The sequence below is a fragment of the Mustelus asterias genome, chromosome 13 (assembly GCF_964213995.1).
Source record: "Mustelus asterias chromosome 13, sMusAst1.hap1.1, whole genome shotgun sequence".
NCBI classification, from domain to species: Eukaryota; Metazoa; Chordata; class Chondrichthyes; order Carcharhiniformes; family Triakidae; genus Mustelus; species Mustelus asterias.
In genome coordinates, this window is record NC_135813.1 from 28,227,600 (window position 1) to 28,250,269 (window position 22,670).

Here is a 22,670-nt window from a genome sequence, read left to right on the forward strand (position 1 = left end):
CCCAACAATTCAGTGCTATGAAGGAGTAACTCCCTTCCAGGTACGCACTGTATTTCTGAAGAAGCCAGGATCAGAAATCCTGGCTAAAAATACAGAGTTCCAGTGTGGCACAGAAAAGTAGAAGTGGATTGGCAATCTAATGGCGATTCTACTCCTCAGAAGATTCAAGCCAATATTTTTAGGTGAGGAACCCGTTTTTGAGAAATCGAAGGATGCTGAATTTTGGTCATTCTCCCTCCTGAGTTTTTTTTTTAAAGTTTGCACGATTAATTTGGGGCTGTAAGTATGCCATCCTTCAAGAAATCATGGGTCAACACAGATAGCAGTCCAGCAGGGATTCCTGGAGAGAGAAGAGATACTTCATATATCTAAGTTAACAAAGAACGGCTGTTGCCAGACTAAAGACTCTTACTGGCCTGAGAGAAGTATTCTCTGAACAATTTTTAAATTATGTGTGCCTTAGAAGTAGGCTGCACGAAGACTTGCTGTCTTTCTCATTCTCTCCCTCAACTTTGTGTTACTTGTGTCTAGAGTAAAGTCAACTTTCATCATAAATGCCTCATCAGAATAACTCATCTGTTTTTGTTTTGAATGTCTGCAAAATTGTGGTAAGAGTCATCAAGGGCAGTTTCACCAGAAATCCATTTGAATGAACTTCCAGTTCTATTGTGACCAGAATTCTGTCAGATTGTCACAGTGGTTAGCACTGCTGCCTCTCAGAGTGCCAAGGACCCGGGTTCTATTCTGGCCTCAGGTCCCTGTCTCTGTGGAGTTTGCACGTTCTCCATGTGTCTGCATGGGTTTCCTCCCAGACTCTAAAGAATTGTGGGTTAGGTTGATTGGCCATTCTAAATTGCTCCTCAGTGTCAGGGGGACTAGCAGAGTAAATACATGGGGGTTGCGGGATAGGGGCGAGGTGGGATTCTTGTCGGTGCAGCCTCAAAAGGGCCAAATGACCCCTTTCTACACTGCAGGGATTCTATGATCAACAGTGTTGAGATCTTTTTGAGTTCTATTCTTTTAAAAGAAATGTTCCCATGCTCCAGCCTCTGCAGGAAACATTTTTTGTTTTGGCTTGTTTTGCGTGTGTGTGTGTGTGTGTGTGTGTAAGAACTTCAAATATTTGTTTTTCAGGAAAGGGGAAAATTGTTACATTTCCAAAAAAATATCTTGTGTGCTAGCCAGCTTTACAACTTCCTTTTTTTAAAGAAAGAAGCTTGTTTTATAAAAAATCAATTGTTTTGTTGAATTCACTGGAAGAAGACGAGTGAGAATCTTTTTACGTTGGGAATAACAGTATCAAACATAATTAATTAGTCAGTTTTGTGGGTGAGTTAGACATCTAAACTTTTGTTATGACCTGTGGAGAAATGGGGTTAGAATTGATTGAGCACTCTCCTGTAACAAGGCACAAATGAAGCACAGTGCAATCACATTTCTATAAACTTTTGCACTATTTCAAAATGATATTGCACTGGAAACTGCAAAATAGATATGACCCCCAGCTCAACCTGATCACCAGGGTGGGTTTCTGTTAATTACCCTTCTTTTGAGGCTCCAAAACTAAGCTGTGGTTTTGGGGAAAAGGAGATTAAGAGAAACATTTTAAAAACTTTTGAAGGTACAGTTTTAGAATGTACATCAAATGTAATTAGAAAATGGTTCAGCACAATTTTGTTCAAACTATTTTCAATGGGGGCAGGGTAGGGGGACTGAATGTCGGATCACAGGGAGGCAATGGCCTAGTGGTATTATCGCTAGACTATTAATCCAGAAACTCAGCTAATGTTCTGGGGACCCGGGTTCAAATCCCATCACGGCAGATGGTGGAATTTGAATCCAATAAAAAAATATCTGGAATTAAGAATCTACTGATGACCGTGAAACCATTGTTGATTGTCAGAAAAACCCATCTGGTTCATCAGTGTCCTTTAGGGAAGGAAATCTGCTGTCCTCACCTGGTCTGGCTTACATGTGACTTCAGAGCTACAGCAATGTGGTTGACTCTCAACTGCCCTCCTGGGGCAACTAGGGATGGGCAATAAATGCTGCCCAGCAAGCGATGGTCATGTCCCAAGAATGATTAAAAAAATGAAGATCAGATTGCGGGAGGTGTGAAAATCAGATTGCAGGAAGTGTGAAGATCGGATTGCGGGAGGTGGGCAGATCAGACTTGGGGAAGGAGGTGTGGAAATCGGATCGTGGTGGGGATGAATCATAGAACCATGGAATCCCTAATGTGCAGGAGAGACCATTCGGCCCATCGAGTCTGCACCAACACTTTGACAGAGTACCCAGGCCCTCTCCTCAGCCCTATTCCCATAACCCTGCACATATGGTCTAGCGGTTAGGATTCCTGGTTTTCACCCAGGCGGCACAGGTTCGACCCCCGTATGGGAATGAACATTTTTGGGACGGCACGGTGGCACAGTGTTGAGCACTGCTGCCTCACAGCGCCAGGGACCTGGGTTCAATTCTCGGTTTGGGTCACTGTCTGTGCAGGGTTTGCACATTCTCCCTGTGACTGCGTCGGTTTCCTCCAGGTGCTCCAGTTTCCTCCCACAGTCTGAAAGATGTGCTGGTTAGGTGCTTTGGCCACGCTAAATTCTCCCTCAGTGTACCCGAACAGGTGCCGGAGTGTGGCGACTAGGGGATTTTCACAGTAACTTCATTGCAGTGTTAATGTAAGCCTACTTGTGACACTGAGAAGTAAACTTTAAAAAAAATACCATGGCTAATCCATCTAACCTACACATCTTGGGACTCTCAAGGGGCAATTTAACATGGCCGATACAGTTAACCTGCACATCTTTTGACTGTGGGAGAAAACTGGAGCACTCGGAGGAAACCTACGCAGATACGGGGAGAATGTGCAAACTCCACACAGACAGTGACCCAAGGCCAGAATTGAACCCCGGGTCCCTGGTGATGTGAGGCAGCAGTGCTAACCACTGTACCACCCTAAATGAAGATTGGATCATGGGACTGGTTGCTGGGATAAAGGCAGCTCAGGCAGCCTGAGGGATGCACTCCTGCTCCTGATCTGCTCAAGCAATTAACCAGATCTCACACTTACACCGGAATCTTACTGCCTCGCCCGCCACAGGAATCGCCACGGGAATCAGAGCGGGCAAGGGGCAGACACTGGGAAGGTCCGTTGACCTCGGACATGATTTTATGGTTTCGGGACGAATGAGACTGTGAAATCCCACCCTTACTGTTTGATTCAGGTGCCAGCTTTCCTGGGCTTAGAGAGCCTACAAGCCGTTATATTCACGTGGCTGCTAAAACCTGAGACTCCTAAGCCTAATCTCAACGATAGATTACTCGCTCCAAGTCACCCTGCATAAACTGCAAATTGGCATGTTATTGATGAGTTAGATTTGAATTAATACAGCCTATCCTACAGGCCCCTTCTGCGGGTAATTAATACTTTCATCTTGGGTACACCATCCGATACAAATGCACGGTGGTGCTGATGCTGTTAGTTGAGAAACCTTGGTGAAGGGCCAGGTTCTATAGGGAAGGGTGTCACCAACCATTGCAAAATACATCAAAGAGGCAGAGAGCAAGGGAGAATGATGATGGAGACAGGTTGAGGCTCATGATGACTGAGACATTGCCTAAGCAAGAAATATTGTCAGAGTCCCCTCAAATATTGGAGCAGTCTTTGAATTTGGGATGCCCTGGACTTAGAATTTATATTGAACTGCGAGTTGTTCAGGAGAGTCAATGTGATTGGGATGTCTGAGCTTCTTGGAAGCAGCTTTTATCATAGAATGTTATGGTGCAGAAGCAGGCCATTCGGCGCATGGAGTCTGCACTGACCACAATCCCACCCAGGCCCTATCCCCAAAATCCCATGCATTTACCCTAGCTAATCCCCCTTGCACTAAGGGGTAATTTAGCATGGCCAATCCACCTAACCCGCACATCTTTGGACTTTGGAAGGAAACCGGAGCACCCGGAGGAAACCCACGCAGACACGGGGAGAATGTGCAAAACTCCACACATACAGTGACCCAAGCTGGGAATCGAAGCCAGGTCCCTGGCGTTGTGAGGCAGCAGTGCTAATCACTGTGCCACCGTGCCGCCCATTTCCTCTTGGTAGAGGAAATGTCTTGGAATCGAAGAAAGGGAATGTGCCGTCCAGCCCTCCGAGCTTTCTCTGCCTAGCCTCATTTGACTTTATAAAAGACAAGCAAGGTGAGGAATGTTAACAGTTCAAAATCGATTGAGGTGCAGGCATCAAAGAAGTGCATTTTGTAGCTTGCGTCTGAGTTTACAAAGCACCTGAATAAACTACATTTTTGGAGAATTGGAATAAGCAGGTTATTCACTTCCCCCTCAATGCGAATGGAAGAGACTGAGATATAATGAATAAACCACTGCACTGTGAAAGGGATGTGCATGTACTGAAGTATACAATCTGGCAATACAGGTGATAAATGTAGCTGAATGATAAGCACTAAAGTAGATCGGGTTGGACCAAGCTTGGGATGGGTAATTGATTTGCAGAATTTGAGACAATTAGCGTGAAATAACCATATCAAGCAATTTAAACAAATCCCATTGATTTTACACTGATCTTGTCTTTCCTTAATCTGACGTGTATTTTAGTTAGAAAATGCGTTTGTATTAGAAACCATAGAAGCATAGAAACTCCACAGTGCAGAAGGAAGCCATTCGGCCCATCAAGTCTGCATCAACAACAATCCCACCCAGGCTATTCCAGTAAACCCTCCATATTAACCCTGCTAATCCCCCTAACACTGAGGGTCAATTTATTATGGCCAATCAACCTAACCCACACATCATAGAATCATAGAAGTCCTACAGTGCAGAAGGAGGCCATTCAGCCCATCGAGTCTGCACCGACCACAATCCCACCCAGGCCCTACCCCCACATATTTTACCCGCTAATCCCTCAACCTACGCATCCCAGGACTCTAAGGGGCAATTTTTTAACCTGGCCAATCAATCTAACCCGCACATCTTTGGACTATGGGAGGAAACCAGAGCACCCAGAGGAAACCCACACAGACACCGAGAGAATGTGCCGACTCCACACAGACAGTGACCCAAGCCAGGAATCGAACCCGGGGTCCCTGGCGCTGTGAGGCAGCAGTGCTAACCACTGTGCCACCGTGCCGCCCAAATTGTCTCTACAGACAGTGCACCGGAGTTATTCTTGGCATCCCTTTTTAGGAAAATGTTTTCATATTTCGGGCAGGCAATTTACACAGAGATTTAATCCAACAACTGAGCCACAGAAAAATATTCATAGATTGACAGACTCTGAATTGTTTATGAACAGCAAATAAATCACATTCCGACTGCTAAAATGATAGAGCCTGCTATCAGAATCCCCAGTGTCTCACTGAAAAGCACAAGGAGCTCCATAAGAAAATTAATATGTCAATAACAATGGATTTTAGTTTCACTGTGCATTGTTCTGTACAACTTCTGTTACTGGAAGTTATCCAGGGTGCTCTTGGAATTGTATATTTGGTGTTTGCCATACTTAAACTTCACCTGCAGTAGGCTATTGGTGGCAGTTTGTAACCCAACCCTGCAGCTGCTGACGACTTGCTTTCATGTTAGTTTTAACTTTGGAACTTGTCCATTTTATTATGTGTGGATCCCCCACAATAAGCCAGAGGGTGGGATATGCAAAATCTGGAAGCAAAAGGGGTTTGTAAGTAAAGAATTTGAGATTTTCACAAGAAAGGAAAAGATCAGAGAAGTGACTTTGTATATTAGCTGACAAACCATTCAAAAAATGCATGTTGTGGCATTTCTAAATCTCAGTTTCAGGTTATAACTTGTCCTTCTGATTATTTTGGTCTCCACTAAGTTCGCTCAAAGTGCTTTTTTGTTCTTTTTACATACCTTTCCACTATTTTCCCTTCTCTCTCATTTACTTTTTCTGTTTTGTTTGGTTCAGCACTAAGTCTACTTCCATTTATAGACATGACATGGAGTTGCCGGCATTGGACTGGGGCAGGCACAGTAAGTAGTCTCGCAACACCAGGCTAAAGTCCAACAGGTTTATTTGGTAGCACGAGCTTTCGGAGCACTGCCCCTTCATCAGGTGAGTGCCTCATCTGATGCCTCAACAGGGGCTGTTGGACTTTAACATGGTGTTGTGAGACTATTTACTGTCCATTTATAGATTTACTTTTCTCAAAATTATCACCTCATACTTTATGGCACTGGAAATCCATTTGCCACATTGCAGCCTATTCCCCATCTTATCAGTGCCCCCTTACACCTTCCAATGCTCTTCTGTTGTCAACTATACCTCTTTATATTGTTGCTATCTTCAAATTCAAAATGATTCTCTCTGGATCTTCATTCGTTACCACAAAGTAGTTGAGGCCAAAATGTTGTGTGATTTCAAGGAGTTAGTTCTAGCTCTTGAGGCTAAAGGGGTCAAGGGATATGGGGGAAGGTGGGATCAGGAAATTGATTTTGATGATCAGCCATGTTCAAAATGAATGGCGGAGCAGGCTCGAAGGGCTGAATGGCCTACTTCTAGAATAGGATAGAATTGAATCCATACAGTGCAGAAGGAGGCTATTTGACCCATCGGGCCTGCACCGACGACAATCCCACCCAGCCCCTATCCCTATCACTTCACTGTATTTATTCTGCTAGTCCCCCTGACACTAAAGGGCAATTTTGATTGGAAAATTAACCTACACATCTTTTGGACTGTGAGAGGAAGCTGGAGCACCCGAAGGAAACCTATGCAGACATGGGGAGAATGCAAACTCCGCACAGACAGTGATCCGAGACCAGAATTGAACCCAGGTCCCTGGCGCTGTGAGGCAGCAGTGCTGACCACTGTGCCACCATGCCGCCAAGCTAGTTTCTATGTTTCTAACTACACACCATGAACAGAAGTGACTCAATAACTGGAGATTGTGGGACCCCATCACCTACACATAACAATACTGGAAATTTAAGTTTGCTATCCTTTCCCTAAGTTTGTACTTAATTCTACTGCTACAAAAGCATGCTGCGGCCATTAATTAAGCTCACAGGTGATGTCTTCCCAACACAATACACTTTCTGGATCTCACTGCTCCCCCCCTCAGAAGTGCACAGATCTCACTTTGCCTGGTTATGCACCTCTAGTTTCATATTTTCTTTTTCCGTCCTAGCGTAATAATTCATAAGATTCAGTTTCACACAATCCATTATTCATAACCTGGGAACAGCGCTACATCCTGGTGTAACATGCCAGAAATGTGGCATGAATTGAGGATGTTGAGGTGTTGAGGATGATCGTGGAGGAGATGTTGCCGATCCTGCCAGAAACATACGGTGGCACAGTGGTTAGCACTGCTGCCTCACAGCACCAGGGATCCAGGTTCAATTCTGGCCTCCTCATTGTCTGTGTGGAGTTTGCACATTCTTCCCGTATCTGTGTGGATTTCCTCCGGATGCTCCGGTTTCCTCCCACACTCCAAAGATGTGCGGGTGAGGTTGATTGGACATACTAAATTGATTCTAGTATCAGGGGGAATAGCAGGGCTATGGGGATAGGGCCTGGGTGGGATTGTGGTTGGTACAGACTTAATGGACTGAATGGCCTCCTTCTGTACTGTAGGGATTCTATGAAATATGGAAATCTCCCTGATTGCATCTGTTCCTCCCCAGGTGCTGAAAGGATCCAAAAAGTTGGTCCTGTACGTGCGCTCAGTTGGCCGTATCCCAGGAGGCTATGTCACCAATCATGTCTACACCTGGGTGGACCCACTGGGCCGAAATGTTTCACCGCCACCTGATCTACTGGAGCACAGGAACAACATGCTACAGAGGAAGGAGAGTGAAAAGAAAAGCAATCTTCAGCTACTCCGAGATGGAGATGAGAAGAAGGTAACGTGTGAAATCTTCTGTTACATCCAATGGGAAGATTGTCTAAAGGAGCGTGCATACAAGAGTGAATAATGTGGAATGTTATAATCGGGGCTGTTAACGTCTAAGGAGAAATCAGAACATCCAGTGTTTTAACCATGTCACAAAGTTTTACGTCTTTTAAACAAGAACACAAATTTTATTGTATTTAAAAGAATTAAACAAAGCAAGTACATGCGTAGGTGAGAGGGATTAGTGGGGTAAATATGTGGGGTTACGGGGATAGGGCCTGGGTGGGATTGTTGTCAGTGGAGACTCGATGCGCTGAATGGCCTCCTTCTGCAAGTAGGGATTCTTGGATTCTATGAATTCTATGAATCACTCACAACAAGAGATCCCACAAGAAGTCACACGATATTTGAATGGTCAGGTGTCAGAAAGCACGCCTGGTGGTTCTCAATTGGAGTTGTGTGCTGAAGCCTTCTCGGTTCACCTCTGGGATGAAGGTTTGTGTGCGACCCAGGCCAGTGGGGCAGAAGGAAAACAGGATAATGCACGATATGCTCAGAAGATCAGGTAGCATCTGTGGAGGGAGAAAAGCAGGGTTAACATTTTGAGTCAATGACCTTTCTAATTAGATGAAAGTCTCCCCTTACTGTCAATTGAGTTTGGGTAGCCCCAATCTAGTTTTGAAGAGGAGTACACAACTTGGCTTGCATTTAACAGCCTCAGTTAGAGAGGTAGTAAGGTCAGCTGTGTGTAAAGTTGGGAAGGGGTCAGAAATTACCTCATTGCGCTCGGAACTGGGTTTCAGAAGTTGAGAGCGAAGTGGGTGGGTCCACTTAACTCACAACCTCACTGATCTTTTTGGAAACTGGTGTCTATAGAAGACAGCATTAAAATCACAGATAGAAAGAGCCATTGCCCTCCTTTCCCTCGGACTGTGAATGTGTGTTTTATCCTGGTCATGGTTGAACCATGCAGATCAGGATTCGATCCTCTGGCTGTTTCGTAAATGGTCTCATTTAGGCAGCATTAAGGATATTGTAAATGGCCTCGGTAAGGAAGGAGATCAATCATTTGATTTGATTTGCTTTATTGTCACATGTGAAAAGTATTGTTTCTTGCGCACTATACAGACAAAGCAAACCGTACATAGAGAAGGAAAGGAGAGAGTGCAGAATGTAGTGTTACAGTCATAGCTAGGATGTAGAGAAAGATCAACTTAATGCAAGATAAGTCCATTCAAAAGTCTGATGGCAGCAGGGAAGAAGCTGTTCTTGATTCAGTTGGTACATGTCCTCAGACTTTTGTATCTTTTTCCTGATGGAAGAAGGTGGGAGAGAGTATGTCCGGGGTGCGTGGGGCCATTAATTATGCTGGCTGCTCTTCCAAGACAGTGGGAAGTATAGACAGAGTAAATGGGTGGGAGGCTGGTTTGAGTGATGGACTGGGTTTTGTTCACAACCCTTTGTAGCTTCTTGTGGTGCTGAACAGAGCAGGAGCCATACCAAGTTGTGATATAACCAGAAAAAATGCACCTGTAAGAGTTGGTGAGAGCCGTAGCTGACATGCCAAATTTCCTTCGCCTCCTGAGAAAGTAGAGGCATTGGTGGACTTTCTTAACTATAGTGTAGGCATGGATGGACCAGGGAAGGTTATTGGTGATCTGGGCACCTAAAAACTTGAAGCTCTCAACCATTTCTGTTTCGTCCCCATTGACATAGACAGAGGCATGTCCTCCACTATGCTTCATGAAGTCGATGACTATCTCCTTCGTTTTGATGACATAGAGGGAGAGATTATTATTGTTGCACCAGTTCACCAGATTCTTTATCTCTTTCCTGTACTCTGTCTCGTCATTGTTTAAGATCCAACCCACTACGGTTGAAAATCGAGTTGCAGGGAAATTTGGCCACACAGTCATACGTGTATAAGTATAGTAAGGGGCTGAGGACACAGCCTTGTGGGGCACCGGTGTTGAGGATGATCGTGGAGGAGGTGTTGTTGCCTATCCTTACTGATTGTGGTCTGTGGGTTAGGAAGTTCAGGATCCAGTTGCAGAGGGAGGAGCCAAGCCCCAGGCCACGGATGAGATGAGGTTCGAGGAATAATGATGTTGAAGGCTGAGCTGTCGTCAATAAATAGGAGTGTGAAATAGATGTCTTTATGTAGGTGTTCCGGGGTTGAGTGCAGAGCCAGGGAGATGGCATCTGCAATGGACCTGTTGCAGCGGTAGGTGAACTGTAGTGGGTCCAGGCAATCTGGGAGGCTAGAATTGATTTGTAGAAACATAGAAAAACTACAGCACAAAACAGGCCCTTCGGCCCCACAAGTTGTGCCGAACATATCCCTACCTTTTAGGCCTACCTATAACCCTCCATCCTCTTAAGTCCCATGTACTCATCCAGGAGTCTCTTAAAAGACCCGATTGAGTTTGCCTCCACCACCACTGACGGCAGCCGATTCCACTCGCCCACCACCCTGTGTGTGAAAAACTTCCCCCTAACATTTCCCCTGTACCTACCCCCCAGCACCTTAAACCTGTGTCCTCTCGCAGCAGCCATTTCCACCCTGGGAAAATGCCTCTGAGAGTCCACTCGATCTATGCCTCTCAACATCTTATATACCCCTATTAGGTCTCCCGTCATCATTGTACCATAACTAACTTTTTGAAGCACTTCATAATGATGGATGTTAGAGCCAATGGATGATAGTCATTAAGTAACACTGCCTGGCTTTTCTTTGGTGCCAGGATGATGGTCGTCTTCTTGAAGCAGATAGGGACCTCAGATTGTTGTAAAGAGAGGTTGAAGATGTCTGCGAGTGCCCTCGCCAGCTGGTCCACATAGGATCTGAGTGCTCGTCTGGATGAATATTCAGTGAATATTTTTGCTCCTGCTTGCTGGCCAGTGATCGCTTCCCAGTTTGAAATGTGGACATTTGAAAGATATATAATGAGGGTTGAGGTGATCGGGGGATTTTTTCATTTAATTCCACTAATCATTTCTAGAAATTGGTATCCTTGGAATTGAGTGTGTGCGGACATTAACTAACTACAGAACCAGGCTTCGCTCTTCTGTTCCTTACAGTTCAATGGCCCATTATTCTTCATTGCCCTGTTTTACAAAATGAGTAATGGCTGTTCTGGCAATGAAGCAGAGGCTGTCCTTCCCCTCCATAGAATCGCACTTGAGATCAAAGTTAAGCCCTTCAGTGAGGAGAGAGTGACATGAATTGGCAAGGAAACAAAACATTAAAATGTGCTGAAAGAAAACCCAAGGAGTTCAAAAGATGGATCAGAGATGAAGCAAGGTATAAAAAAAATAAGTCAAGAATTATGGCCATCAAACAACGCAGGTGGAATCTGGAAGTTCAGACACTCAAAACTTGAAGCTACTTTGAGGACATTATTCTTTTCACTCAGTTGTTCTGACAGAATGGAGATGTGACTAGAACCAGTGGACACCAATTTACAGGGAGGCAGTGGTGTAGTGGTATTGTCACTGGACTAGTCACCCAGAGACCCACGTTAATGCTCTGGGGGCCCAGGTTCAAATCCCGCAATGGCAGATGGTGAAATTTGAATTCAACAAAAATGTGGCATTAAAATCGAAAGATGACCATGAATCGATTATTGAAAAAAGTCCATCTGGTTCACTAATGTCCTTTAGGGAAGGAAACCTGACGTCCTTACCCAGTCTGGCCTACATATGACTCCAGACACACAGCAATGTAGTTGACTCTCAAATGCTGTCTGAAATGGAGGGCAGTTAGGAATGGGCAATAAATGCTGGGCCCAGCCAGCAATGCTCACACCTCATCAAATAAATTTTTTAAAAGATTGGCAATAGAATCGAAGGCAGCATAATGAAAGATGGATTTTTTAAATGCAGTGTGCTTAAAATCTGGAATATTCTGCCTGCTAAAAGCACATTCAATCATCACTTTAAAGATTGAATTGGATGACCAGTTGAAGATAAATATTTGCAGGGCTGCAGAGAAGACAGTGGGGAATTAGGACCAGCTGAGTTGCTCTTTCAGAGAGCTGGCATGGACATAGTGGGCCAAATGGCCTCCGTCTGTGCTGCAACCATTCTTTGATTCTAAACAAGTTGTTTCTGAAGGAAAGGAAATTTGGTCAGGAGTTTGAGGAATGTTCCTCTCCATTACACTTCAATTCAGTGATAATTCTGACTTTACTTTCCACTTGGTCATGATTTCCAAAATGCTTTGTGCTCTGGGTCTGCTCACTTCCAAGTGCCTTCAATTCTATGTCCAGAATAATTTTTCCGTTAATTTTCTGTCTCCTGTCCCTCACCCACTGTGTTGTATTCTTGAGGGGTTCCTGGTATTAGCTACTTGAGCATTCGTGTCCCTCCTTGGTGATTGTCCAATGACCAATGCCAGCTATGCCCTTTGAGGGAAGGGTGTTGGGTCGGTACCTTTGTCTGAAGCCAAGGGGTTGGAATCCCCGAGCTCACCTGCAGCTCGGATCCTCCGCTCCTGCTGCAGTGAACGGAGATTTTGCTGAGCGCCAAATTCTCCATCTCGCTGGCAGCAGCAGCGGGACATAAATGGCAAGAGAATTCCCGCCAAGACCATTAGAACATGACAAATCTACCAATGGACTCTCAAAACTAAGTTAGTCCTCATATTCAGCTTGAAACCTGAGACACAAACCAGAGAGCCCAGAAATGTTCCATACCTGATATTGATTTTTAAAAAATCATTCAAGGGATGTTGGCGTCGCTCTTACCCCAGTCCAACGCCGGCATCTCCACATTTTGAATCCCACCTCAGGAGATAAAAAACCTGGAAGCAAAATGTCTAATAATGACCATGAAACCAGGAAATCTGCCATCATTACCTGGTCTGGCCTACATATGACTCCAGATGCACAGTAATGTGATTGACTCTTAGCTGCCCTCTGAAATGGCCGAGCAAGCCACTCAGTTCTAGGGCAATTAGGGATGGTCAATAAATGCTGGCCCAACCAGCTGCCTTCAAACAACCGCACAACCTCAAACAGACCATTATCCGCAGCAAACTACCCAGCCTTCAGGAGAACAGTGACCACGACGCCACACAATCCTGCCACAGCAACCTCTGCAAGACATGCCGGATCATCGACACGGATGCCATTATCTCACGTGAGAACACCATCCACCAGGTACACGGTACATACTCTTGCAACTCGGCCAACGTTGTCTGCCTGATACGCTGCAGGAAAGGATGTCTCGAGGCATGGTACATTGGGGAGACCATGCAGATGCTACGACAATGGATGAATGAACACCGCTCGACAATCACCAGGCAAATGTGTTCTCTTCCTGTTGGGGAACACTTCAGCGGTCAAGGGCATTCAGCCTTGGATCTTCAGGTAAGCGTTCTCCAAGGCGGCCTTCACGACACACGACAGCGCAGAGGCGCTGAGCAGAGACTGATAGCCAGGTTCTACACACATGAGGACGGCCTCAACCGAGATCTTGGGTTCATGTCACACTATCTGTAACCCCCACGACTTGCCTGGACTTGCAAAATCTCACTAACTTCCCTGTCTGGAGACAATACCAATCTCTTTAACCTGTGCTTAACGCTCTCTCCACTCACATTGTCTGTACCTTTAAGACTTGATTACCTGTAAACACTCGCATTCCAACCATTATTTTGTAAATTGAGTTTGTGTCTTTATATGCCCTGTTTGTGAATAGAACTCCCACTCACCTGACGAAGGGGCAGCGCTCCGAAAGCTAGTGGCTTTTGCTACCAAATAAACCTGTTGGACTTTAACCTGGTGTTGTGAGACTTCTTACTGTGGGATTCAAACCCATTTACCCAGAGCATGACCCTGGTTCTCTGGATTAATAGTCCAGTGACAATACCAGTACATCACCATCTCCCCAGCCAGTCTGTCTCTCAACGGAATCTGAAACTCGGTGATCTGAAATTTGAGGCTGAAATTATTCCCACTTAGCTTCAGATTGCACTACAAGCCACTATCCTAATGGGTCGGGTCATCTGAACTGGTAAGTACTAGTTAACTATGCAGTTAGTGTATAGTGCACAAGAAACAATACATGTGACAATAAATCAAATCAGTTTTGACTGGATAAACTCCAGCAGTACCCCTGTGCACACTTGGCCTTGGCTTTGTCAACCAGCACCCCAGATCTCTGCAGTTTGTGGAATACATTTTTATGAGGACACATTATACAATGTGGATCAGGCAATCAGGAGTTCCAGAACATAGATTTTTCAATAGCTTCTTCTTCTAGTACCCTCAAAGTGAGAAGGACGCTTGCCACCGATTTCAGCCCATAGCAAGAACCAGTATGTTGAGTCTATTAACGTGGGGAAGCTGTTGCATTGCAGCTACCACATAGAATCTCTACAGTGCGGAAGGAAGCCATTTGACCCATTCAGTTTTTTTTATTCATTCATGGGACATGGGCATCGCTGGCTGCCCAGCATTTATTGCCCATCCCTAGTTGCCCTTGCAGGGCAGTTGGGAGTCAATCACATTGCGGTGGCTCTGGAGTGACATGTAGGCCACACCAGGTAAGGACGGCAGATTTCCTTTCCGAAAAGACATTAGTGAACCAGATGGGTTTTTCTGACAATCGACAATGGTTTCATGGCCATCAGTAAATTCTTAATTCCAGATATTTTTTATTGAATTCAAATTCCATCATTTGACGTGGCGGGATTTGAACCCGGGCCCCCAGAACTTTAGCTGAATTTCTGGATTAATAGTCTAACGATAATACCACTAGGCCATCGCCTCCCCAGTACATGGTTCTGGCTGACTCAGAAAAAGGACCATAGGTGTATTGGAAGGACTTGCTGGTTGAGAATTGAACTTTTTGGCCATATCATGAAAGCATTTCAATAGCTTAGTTTGAAGCCTATTAAATGTCAGGGTGAGTTTCTGCCCATGTCAGCCACCCCACAGACCACAACAAAAACACTAGCCATCTCATGCTTTTCCTCCTGCACTGCCTCCCAGTTGCAGGACCGAAAGGTTATGCGTGAGGTTGTGTGAAAGAACAAGATGCCAGTACTCCACATTTTCCTTGGTTTGATTAGATAAACGGTTTCTATCGCATCCTGACCCATTCAAACAGACATGACTTTTATGATATGGGTATTCCCCATAGTATACCTTTACGTCAATATTTATTACAGTTTCCACAAAGAAAGGATGCCCTGCTTTTCTTAATTATTGGTTTGGATGTTGTGATCTTTACATTTTTATGAGTCTAGTGTGTCTCTTTATTCTAATGCAAATAAGAACAGCTCAGTGTTCATCTGTCAATATCTGTGAGAAGCAGCAGCATTAGGGACTTATTATACTGAAAAAATGATAAACTCAATGAGTTAGAAATAAAATACTGTGCAAGTGATGAAATATTCATGGTTCCCGTAGTGAAGATGCTTTCGCTTTGAAAAAAAAGTCTATGCTTGGAATTTTCATTTTCGTCTTGTTTACACTGAAGTCTAACCTTGAGATCACTAATGTTATTGTCCACATCTGGATTCTTCATTAAACTGTAGTTCCAAAGTCAGGAGGCACAGTGCTTTGGATCATCAGAAAGATAGACAGGAGAGAAAAGTGACACAGTACCGACTGCCACAGTAGGATATAAGCAAACCAGCTATCGTACTCACTCCCACACTAACAGCACCATGGGTGGATCTAGACCACATGAACTGCAGTGGCTCAAGAAGGCAGCTCACTGCCACCTTCTCAAGGACCATTAGGGATGGGCAATAAATCCTGGCCCGAGCTGGCGATGCCCACACCCCAGGAACAATTTGAAAAAAGAAAGCAAATTTCACATAGTGCTGACTGTCTTACGGGAATAAAAATAAAGAACAAAGAAAATTACAGCACAGGAACAGGCCCTTCGACCCTCTAAACCTGCACCGACCATGCTGCCCATCTGACCTAAAACCCCCTACCCTTCCAGGGACCATATCCCTCCATTCCCGTCCTATTCATGTATTTGTCAAGATGCCCCTTAAAAGTCACTATTGTATCTGCTTCCACTACCTCCCCCAGCAGCGAGTTTCAGGCACTTTATTTGACTACATGTGGCCTTTATTTCTGCTTTTCTTAAGCATTATAATTTAGGCAGTTGGAGTGGTGCTAATATTCTTCAGGCTTTATTAACGGGATAAAAATTCCAATCAGTGAGGTGAATGTACTCTTCGACATTCCTAGAAACTTCACTATTGCCCAGGTGTTACCCTGCTTATTTTCAGCATTAGGTGTTCATACCTGTATTCTGATGTGACAATACTCTCTCTGCCTTTAAGAAATGTATTTGAGTCATGCTTCTGTGCAGGATTTTCTTTAACAGTCTCATCTAACACCAGTGCTGCTTGGTCTGCAGCCTGCAGCCTTTGCTGTTACTGCAGCAGCATAATTGCTCCTAATTGCTAGAATATTTGTTCTAATTTGGGATAATGCTGTTCTGTTATGTTAGTGTTTTCTCCTGGGGTTTTGCAGAGTAGGACTTGATTAGGAGGTTTGATCTGATCTATACTTTGCCAAAGTGTTGTCAGTTTCCTTTTTTTGTTCAAAATCCTGTCCTTGGCACTGCCCCACCCCAGAAGAGTTCTGTGCAACAATTTATAATAACTGCGATGCGGTGTGTTTCCACCATCAACTGAGAGTTTAGCTGGAAAACTGGACAGAGCTTGCAAACAGATGTGGAGGATCTTGATGCAGGATTACCTGTGCACATTGTTGCTCGTTCAGGCAGAACACAAACTTCATGCTGCCTGTTCATTGAAATTATTGTAGCGTGCAGGCTGTGCTAAGCCCACTATTGAGAGAATGCATGATTGAACACAACATTCTGCCATAAAGGAAAGCATCACGGCTGTTGCCAGGATTCTGGCACTGACTTGCTGGATACGTTGCATTTGGCTACACACCATCTGGATAGTTTTGGAAATTAATCCCTTTTGGCTGTGGTCAATCTCAGAACTGGCACATGGCACCTGCAACAAGATGTGTGTGCAGTCAATGACATGCTGCATCATGGGAAAGTCTATAATCCTCACAAAGCTGTGTACTCACTCAGCTTGACAAGGGAGAATCAAATGAATTCATCTCTCTCAGAATGCAGTGGCCTCCCTTGTGCCAGTGAACTGTGAGATGCCACAAATATCACCTTCCCCAAACTGGATAGATCCCAATGCATAAAAAATCTCATCACCTTCACAGCTACAGGTGGGAGGTAGTGGTGTAGTGGTATTGCCACTGGATTAGTAATCCAGAGAACCCGGGTAAGATCTGGGGATCCGGGTTCGAATCCCACCACAGCAGATGGTGGAATTTGAATTTAATAAAAAATATTTGAAATTAAGAATCTACTGATGACCATGAAACCATTGTCGATTATCGTAAAAACTCATCTGGTTCACTAATGTCATTTAGGGAAGGAAATCTGCCGTCCCTACTTGGTCTGGCCTACATGTAACGCCAGATCCACAACAGTGCGGTTGACTCTCAAATGCCCTCTGAAATGGAGGGCAATTAGGGACGAGCAATAAATGCTGCCCAGCCAGCGATGCCCACATCCTGTAAATGAATTTTTAAAAATGCCTTCCTCACTTTGCTCTATCGCAGCAGGAGGCAGATTTCAATGAAAATGTCCTTCGTGAAGCACTGTCCCTCACTGATATTCAGGCAGAAGAGTAGTTCCCCGAATAGTGTGGTCAGATATAGCCTCCTGCTGAGGGCCCCCCCTCCTCCTCCTCCACCTTACAGCAGCTTATCCTGCTCTGTGTTACCTTTACTCATTCTCCCTGTCATGCTATTGTCCAAGGGAGTTTGCAAACTACTGTACCCATGTCCAGTGCCACACCTTTAGAAATCGCCCAGCAAATTAAACCCACTAAGGGACTTGTGAACCTGAGGAACTAAAAGACATTAGTATTATTAAAAGGGTAGGACTTAAAATTTTAACTAGATTGAAGGTTGATGAATCCCTTCTACCAGGTGAGCTTAATCTCTGAGCTATCTTTCAAAATTCTACAGATTTTAGAAAGGTTGCTGCAGATTAGAAAATAGCAAATGTAACCCTATTATTCAAGAAGAGAGGAAGAATGAGAATCAATAACTACTGTCAATAACTGTTAGTCTGATGTCAGTAGGAGGGAAAATGTTGAAATCTATTATAAAACATGTGATAACTGATCATTTAGAAAATTGGGCAGAATCAATATGGATTAATGAAAGGGAAATCATGATCGACAAGCTTGTTGGAGATTTTTGAGGTTGCTTGGAGCATTGATAAAGGAGAACCAGTGGATGTGATATATTTGGATTTTCAGGAAATTTTTGATAAAGTCCCACGTAGGGTCCACAGTTATTCACCATCTGTATAAATGATTTGGATGTGGGGACCAATTGTAATATTTCCAGATTTCTGATGACACCAAATGGGTGGGAATATAAGTTGTGAGGAGGATGCAAGGAAGCTTCAAGAAGACTTAGGCAGGATAAGTGTACAGGCAAGAAAATGGCAGATGGATTGGGATGTGAATACATGTTAAGTTATTCACTTTTACAGGAAAAACGGAAAGGTAGATTATTTCGTAAATGGTGAGAAGTTGGGAAATGTTCGTGTCCAAAGCGACCTGAGTATCCTTGTTCATGAGTCACTAAAGGTGAGCACTTGGGTGCAGTAAGCAATCAGGAACTTAAGTGGTTTGTTGGCCTTCATCACCTGGAGTATTGTGTGCAGTTTTAATCTCCATATCTAAGAAAGGATATTCTTGCCATTGAGAGAGTGCAATGGAGGTTCACCCGATTACTCCATGCATTGGCAGGATTGTCGTAAGAGGAGAGATTCAGGAAACTGGGTCTGTATCCCCTAGATTTTCAAAAAATGAGAGGTGATCTCATTGAAACATACAAACTTTTTACAGGGCCTGATAGGGTTGATGTAGATAAGAGGGTGAACTTTCCTTCCCACCTGCCACGGGAATCGCAGCGGGCGGGGATGGATCATGCAAAGGTCTGTTGACCTCGGGCGGGATTTTCCAGTTTTGGAGCAAACATGGCTGGAAAATCCCGCCCGAGATGTTTCCCCTGGCTGGTGAGTCTAAAACCAGCTGACATAATCCGAGGATAAAGGGAAGGCCATTTAAGACTGAGATGAGGAGAAATGTCTTCATTGAGGTGGTGAACCTATGGAATCCTCCACTCCAGAGGGCTGTGGAACGTCAATCATACAGCATGTTCAAGACAGAAATCGATAAATTTCTGGACTCAAATGGCATCAAGGGATATGGAGGTAGTGGGAGAAAGTGGTGTTGTGACAAATGATCAGGTACGATCTATCTGAATGGCAGAGCAGGCTACTCCTATTTCTATGTTCCCAACTCTGGAGCCCATCAAACATTCCTCCAACTGCAGCAAGCATCAGTGGAAATCGATCAACAACTAACCTGCAAGTAGTTGATGATCCCTTTAAATGATTGGTTAAGGGATCAAAGGTTAAGGGGAAAAGATGGGAGAAGGTGGTTGAGAAATATATTGGAAATGTTCGAATGATGGTGCAGACTCGATGGGCCAAATGGCCTAATTCTGCTCCTACATCTTACGGTCTAAATATTGCAGTTCTTCTTACTGCTGAATAAAGGCATGAGAGATTAAGAGAGGGTGTTGACTGGAGCAATGAGCTCCAATCTGACATCGCTGGTGTCTAATCACTATTTGACACCAGCTGACCTCATAATTTGCCTATCTGCCACCCTCCAAGTGACGTTCACCAAGACGTGTGGACAGCACCTGGAGAGAGAGAGAGTGTGTGTGTGTGTGTGCATGTGATGGACACCACCTTGGAGGCAGAATAACATAGTTAGCATGAAAATCGGGGCGACGGTTTCCCAGCCCGCCCACCACTGGAATCATCGCGGGCAGGACAGGCCCATACAAAGCTCAGTTGACCTCGGGCGGGATTTTCTGGTCTTGGGGTGAGCGCGACCAGAAAATTCCACCCTGGAGGTTACAGGACTAAATTCTGCAGATAGGGAACTTGAATACCAATGTCACAGAAGGGAAGTTATCCATAATTTCTCCGCTTGCATATGCAGAAATGGATTATGTGGCTATTATTCACTCTATCCTACTATGCAATAAAGTGAAATATATCCCTGACGTGTCCATCCCATTATGATTTGTAATGCAGCATTTTGCAGGGGCAGTGCTAATGAACATTTGGCAGGCAAATCACCAAAAGATGAACACAACTTTGTGCGCTAATAGCGGGAGAAGAGAAATGTCATCCGGAATGGTATTACCACCGAGAGGCCCATTGTGTGGAATAAAAAATAATATCCACTTAATAAGGCACAGGCTAATTGAGAACAAGACAGCAAAAGTCTGTAATAGGCAATTCGTGTCTGAAAAATTTAAAGGGGTTCTTGTGCGGAAATTAAACTTTATTGATAAAGGAATTTCAAGGATATTATGAGCATTGATTTTCAAAAAGCAGTTGCTGAGGTGCTACAAAGGAAGATTGTTAATGAAATTAAGATATTAATTGGGGCAGCACGGTGGCACAGTGGTTAGCACTGCTGCCTCACAGCGCCAGGGACCTGGGTTCGATTCCCGGCTTGGGTCACTGTATGTGTGGAGTTTTCACATTCTCCCTGTGTCTGTGTGGGTTTCCTCCGGGTGCTCCAGTTTCCTCCCACAGTCCAAAAGGCGTGCTGGTTAGGTGCATTGACCATGCTAAATTCTCCCTCAGTGTACCCAAACAGGCACCAGAGTGTGGCGACTCGGGGATTTTCACAGTGACTTCATTTCAGTGTTAATGTGACATTAATAAATAAGCTTAAACTTTAACATGAGCAAGATTGGGACAGGCAGAGGTGAGGGTTGTGGGATTTATGATCAGAGTAGCAATAATCACGAAGCTCAGTGATTGCGGGATTTCACAATTGTTCAGAGTGGGTGGGGTATGAGAGTTAGGAATTATAGAGTCATAGAGCTTTACAGAACAGCAAGATGCCCTTCGGCCCATCATGTCTGCACCATCTATCAAGCACCTACCTATTCTAATCCCACTTTCCAGTACTTGGAAGAACAAGTGGGTTCAAATCCTGGGGAAGTGCCCTATCGGATGGAGTGAGAAAGGGGTTCACTTGATGGCTGGGGGAGCCACACTCCTGGCCCACAAGCAGTGCTGGAAAAACACTTCTACCATGCAGCAGCTCATGTCTCACTCTGTAGCTATCATGTTACCCAAAGACTGGAAGACCTGGCTAGCCCCCATTGCAGCTGGAAAAGAGATGGAATCTGAAGCACCCAGCCGAATTAAGATATATATTTTTTAAATTAAATAAGTTAGCTGCCCCCTGCAAGCAGGTTTGTTGCCTGAACCCCATCTTGCTTGTGTTAAAGCTGAAAATGGCAGGATTGGAGCCAGGCTGGACTTGAGGTTGTGATTTTTAAAATATTAATATCCCACCTCAACCCATTGGGGGTTAACATTACCCATGTTAACTTTGTTCTCTCTCTCCCTCTCTGCTGCTGCTTAATCTGCTGAGTGTTTCTGGCATTTTGTGTTTGTTTTAGTTTTCCTTCATCAATAGTATTTTGATTTTGTTTCAGTGGTTTGTGGAGATGGACGTCAGATGGAATTTGATGCAGAAAAATGTGAAATGATACACCTAAGGGGACGAATAAGGGAACATCTGCACTGAATTGTCGAATCTCTAAAGGAATAGAGAACTGGGGAGATTTAGGGGCTCAGATAGATGCAACCTCTTAATAGACGAAGATCAGGTTAAATTTAAACAAAGCCTATGAGATGCTGGAGTACTACAGCACAGATGGAGGCCATTTGGCCCAATGGTTCTTCTGTGAGCTCATGCGGAGTGCAATCCGGTTGGACTCAGAGATTGGAATAGAGTCAGTCAGAATTATGAAGAGTTTAACAAGGCGTCTAGGGAAAAAAATATTCCCAGTGGTTAGTGAGCCTAATTCAAGGGTAAAAATGTCGGTTCATCACCAAAGCAATGAAGAGAGATCAATAGGATTGTTATTAATGCAGAGAAATGTTGGAATGTGGAAGACTCCACTGGAATCTGTGATACAAGCAGAATCCAGGAAGGTTTTGAAGGTGAATCAACATTTGAGAAAGGAAAACTGAAGAGACCATGAGGTGAGAGCAGGGCAGATGGGATGAGATAGCAGGAGAGGTTTTTTCAGAGTGGTGCCACTGCAACGCTGGACAAAATGGTTGCCCCATGTGTTGGAAAACCCTCTGGAGGCAATGTTATGTTTGCACAGTAGTATGGAATGAGTTACATTGGATCAGCCGCTCTAGATGCATGCTATCCAATGGTATAACAAGATGCTCTTTTTTATTCAATGGTGGACATGAGCGTCGCTGGCTAGGCCGCATTTATTACCCATCCCTAGTTGCCCTTGAGAAGGTGGTGGTGAGCTGCCATCTTGAATCGTTGCAGTCCACGTGCTGTGGGTTGACTCACAATGCCGTTAGGGAGGGAATTCCAGGATTTTGACCCAGTAACTGCGAAGGAACGGTGATATATTCCCAAGTCAGGATGGTGAGTGGCTTGGAGGTAGTGGTGTCCCTATGCATCTGTTGCCCTTGTCCTTCTAGATGGCAGTAGTTGTGGGTTTGGAACAATGCGCTTGTGTAATGGAAAGATGAATCTGTTGCCAATTTTACACAATTTTATGGAAGTCAAAATTGCCCACTTTGATTGTAGCATTTGAAAATTAAATCAGAGTGGAAGAAGACATTTAC

The 22,670-nt window shown here is 44.4% G+C and overlaps 1 protein-coding gene across 1 annotated transcript in view; it reads left to right on the forward strand.

The window, feature by feature from the left end:
• The window catches only part of whrna (whirlin a), a 259,282-nt gene that overhangs the window by 77,264 nt on the left and 159,348 nt on the right, over positions 1-22,670 (forward strand). Inside the window, exon 3 of the mRNA XM_078227565.1 lies at positions 7,669-7,887. Within this exon, the coding sequence (XP_078083691.1) occupies positions 7,669-7,887 (219 nt within the window). The remainder of the gene's footprint in view (positions 1-7,668; positions 7,888-22,670) is intronic.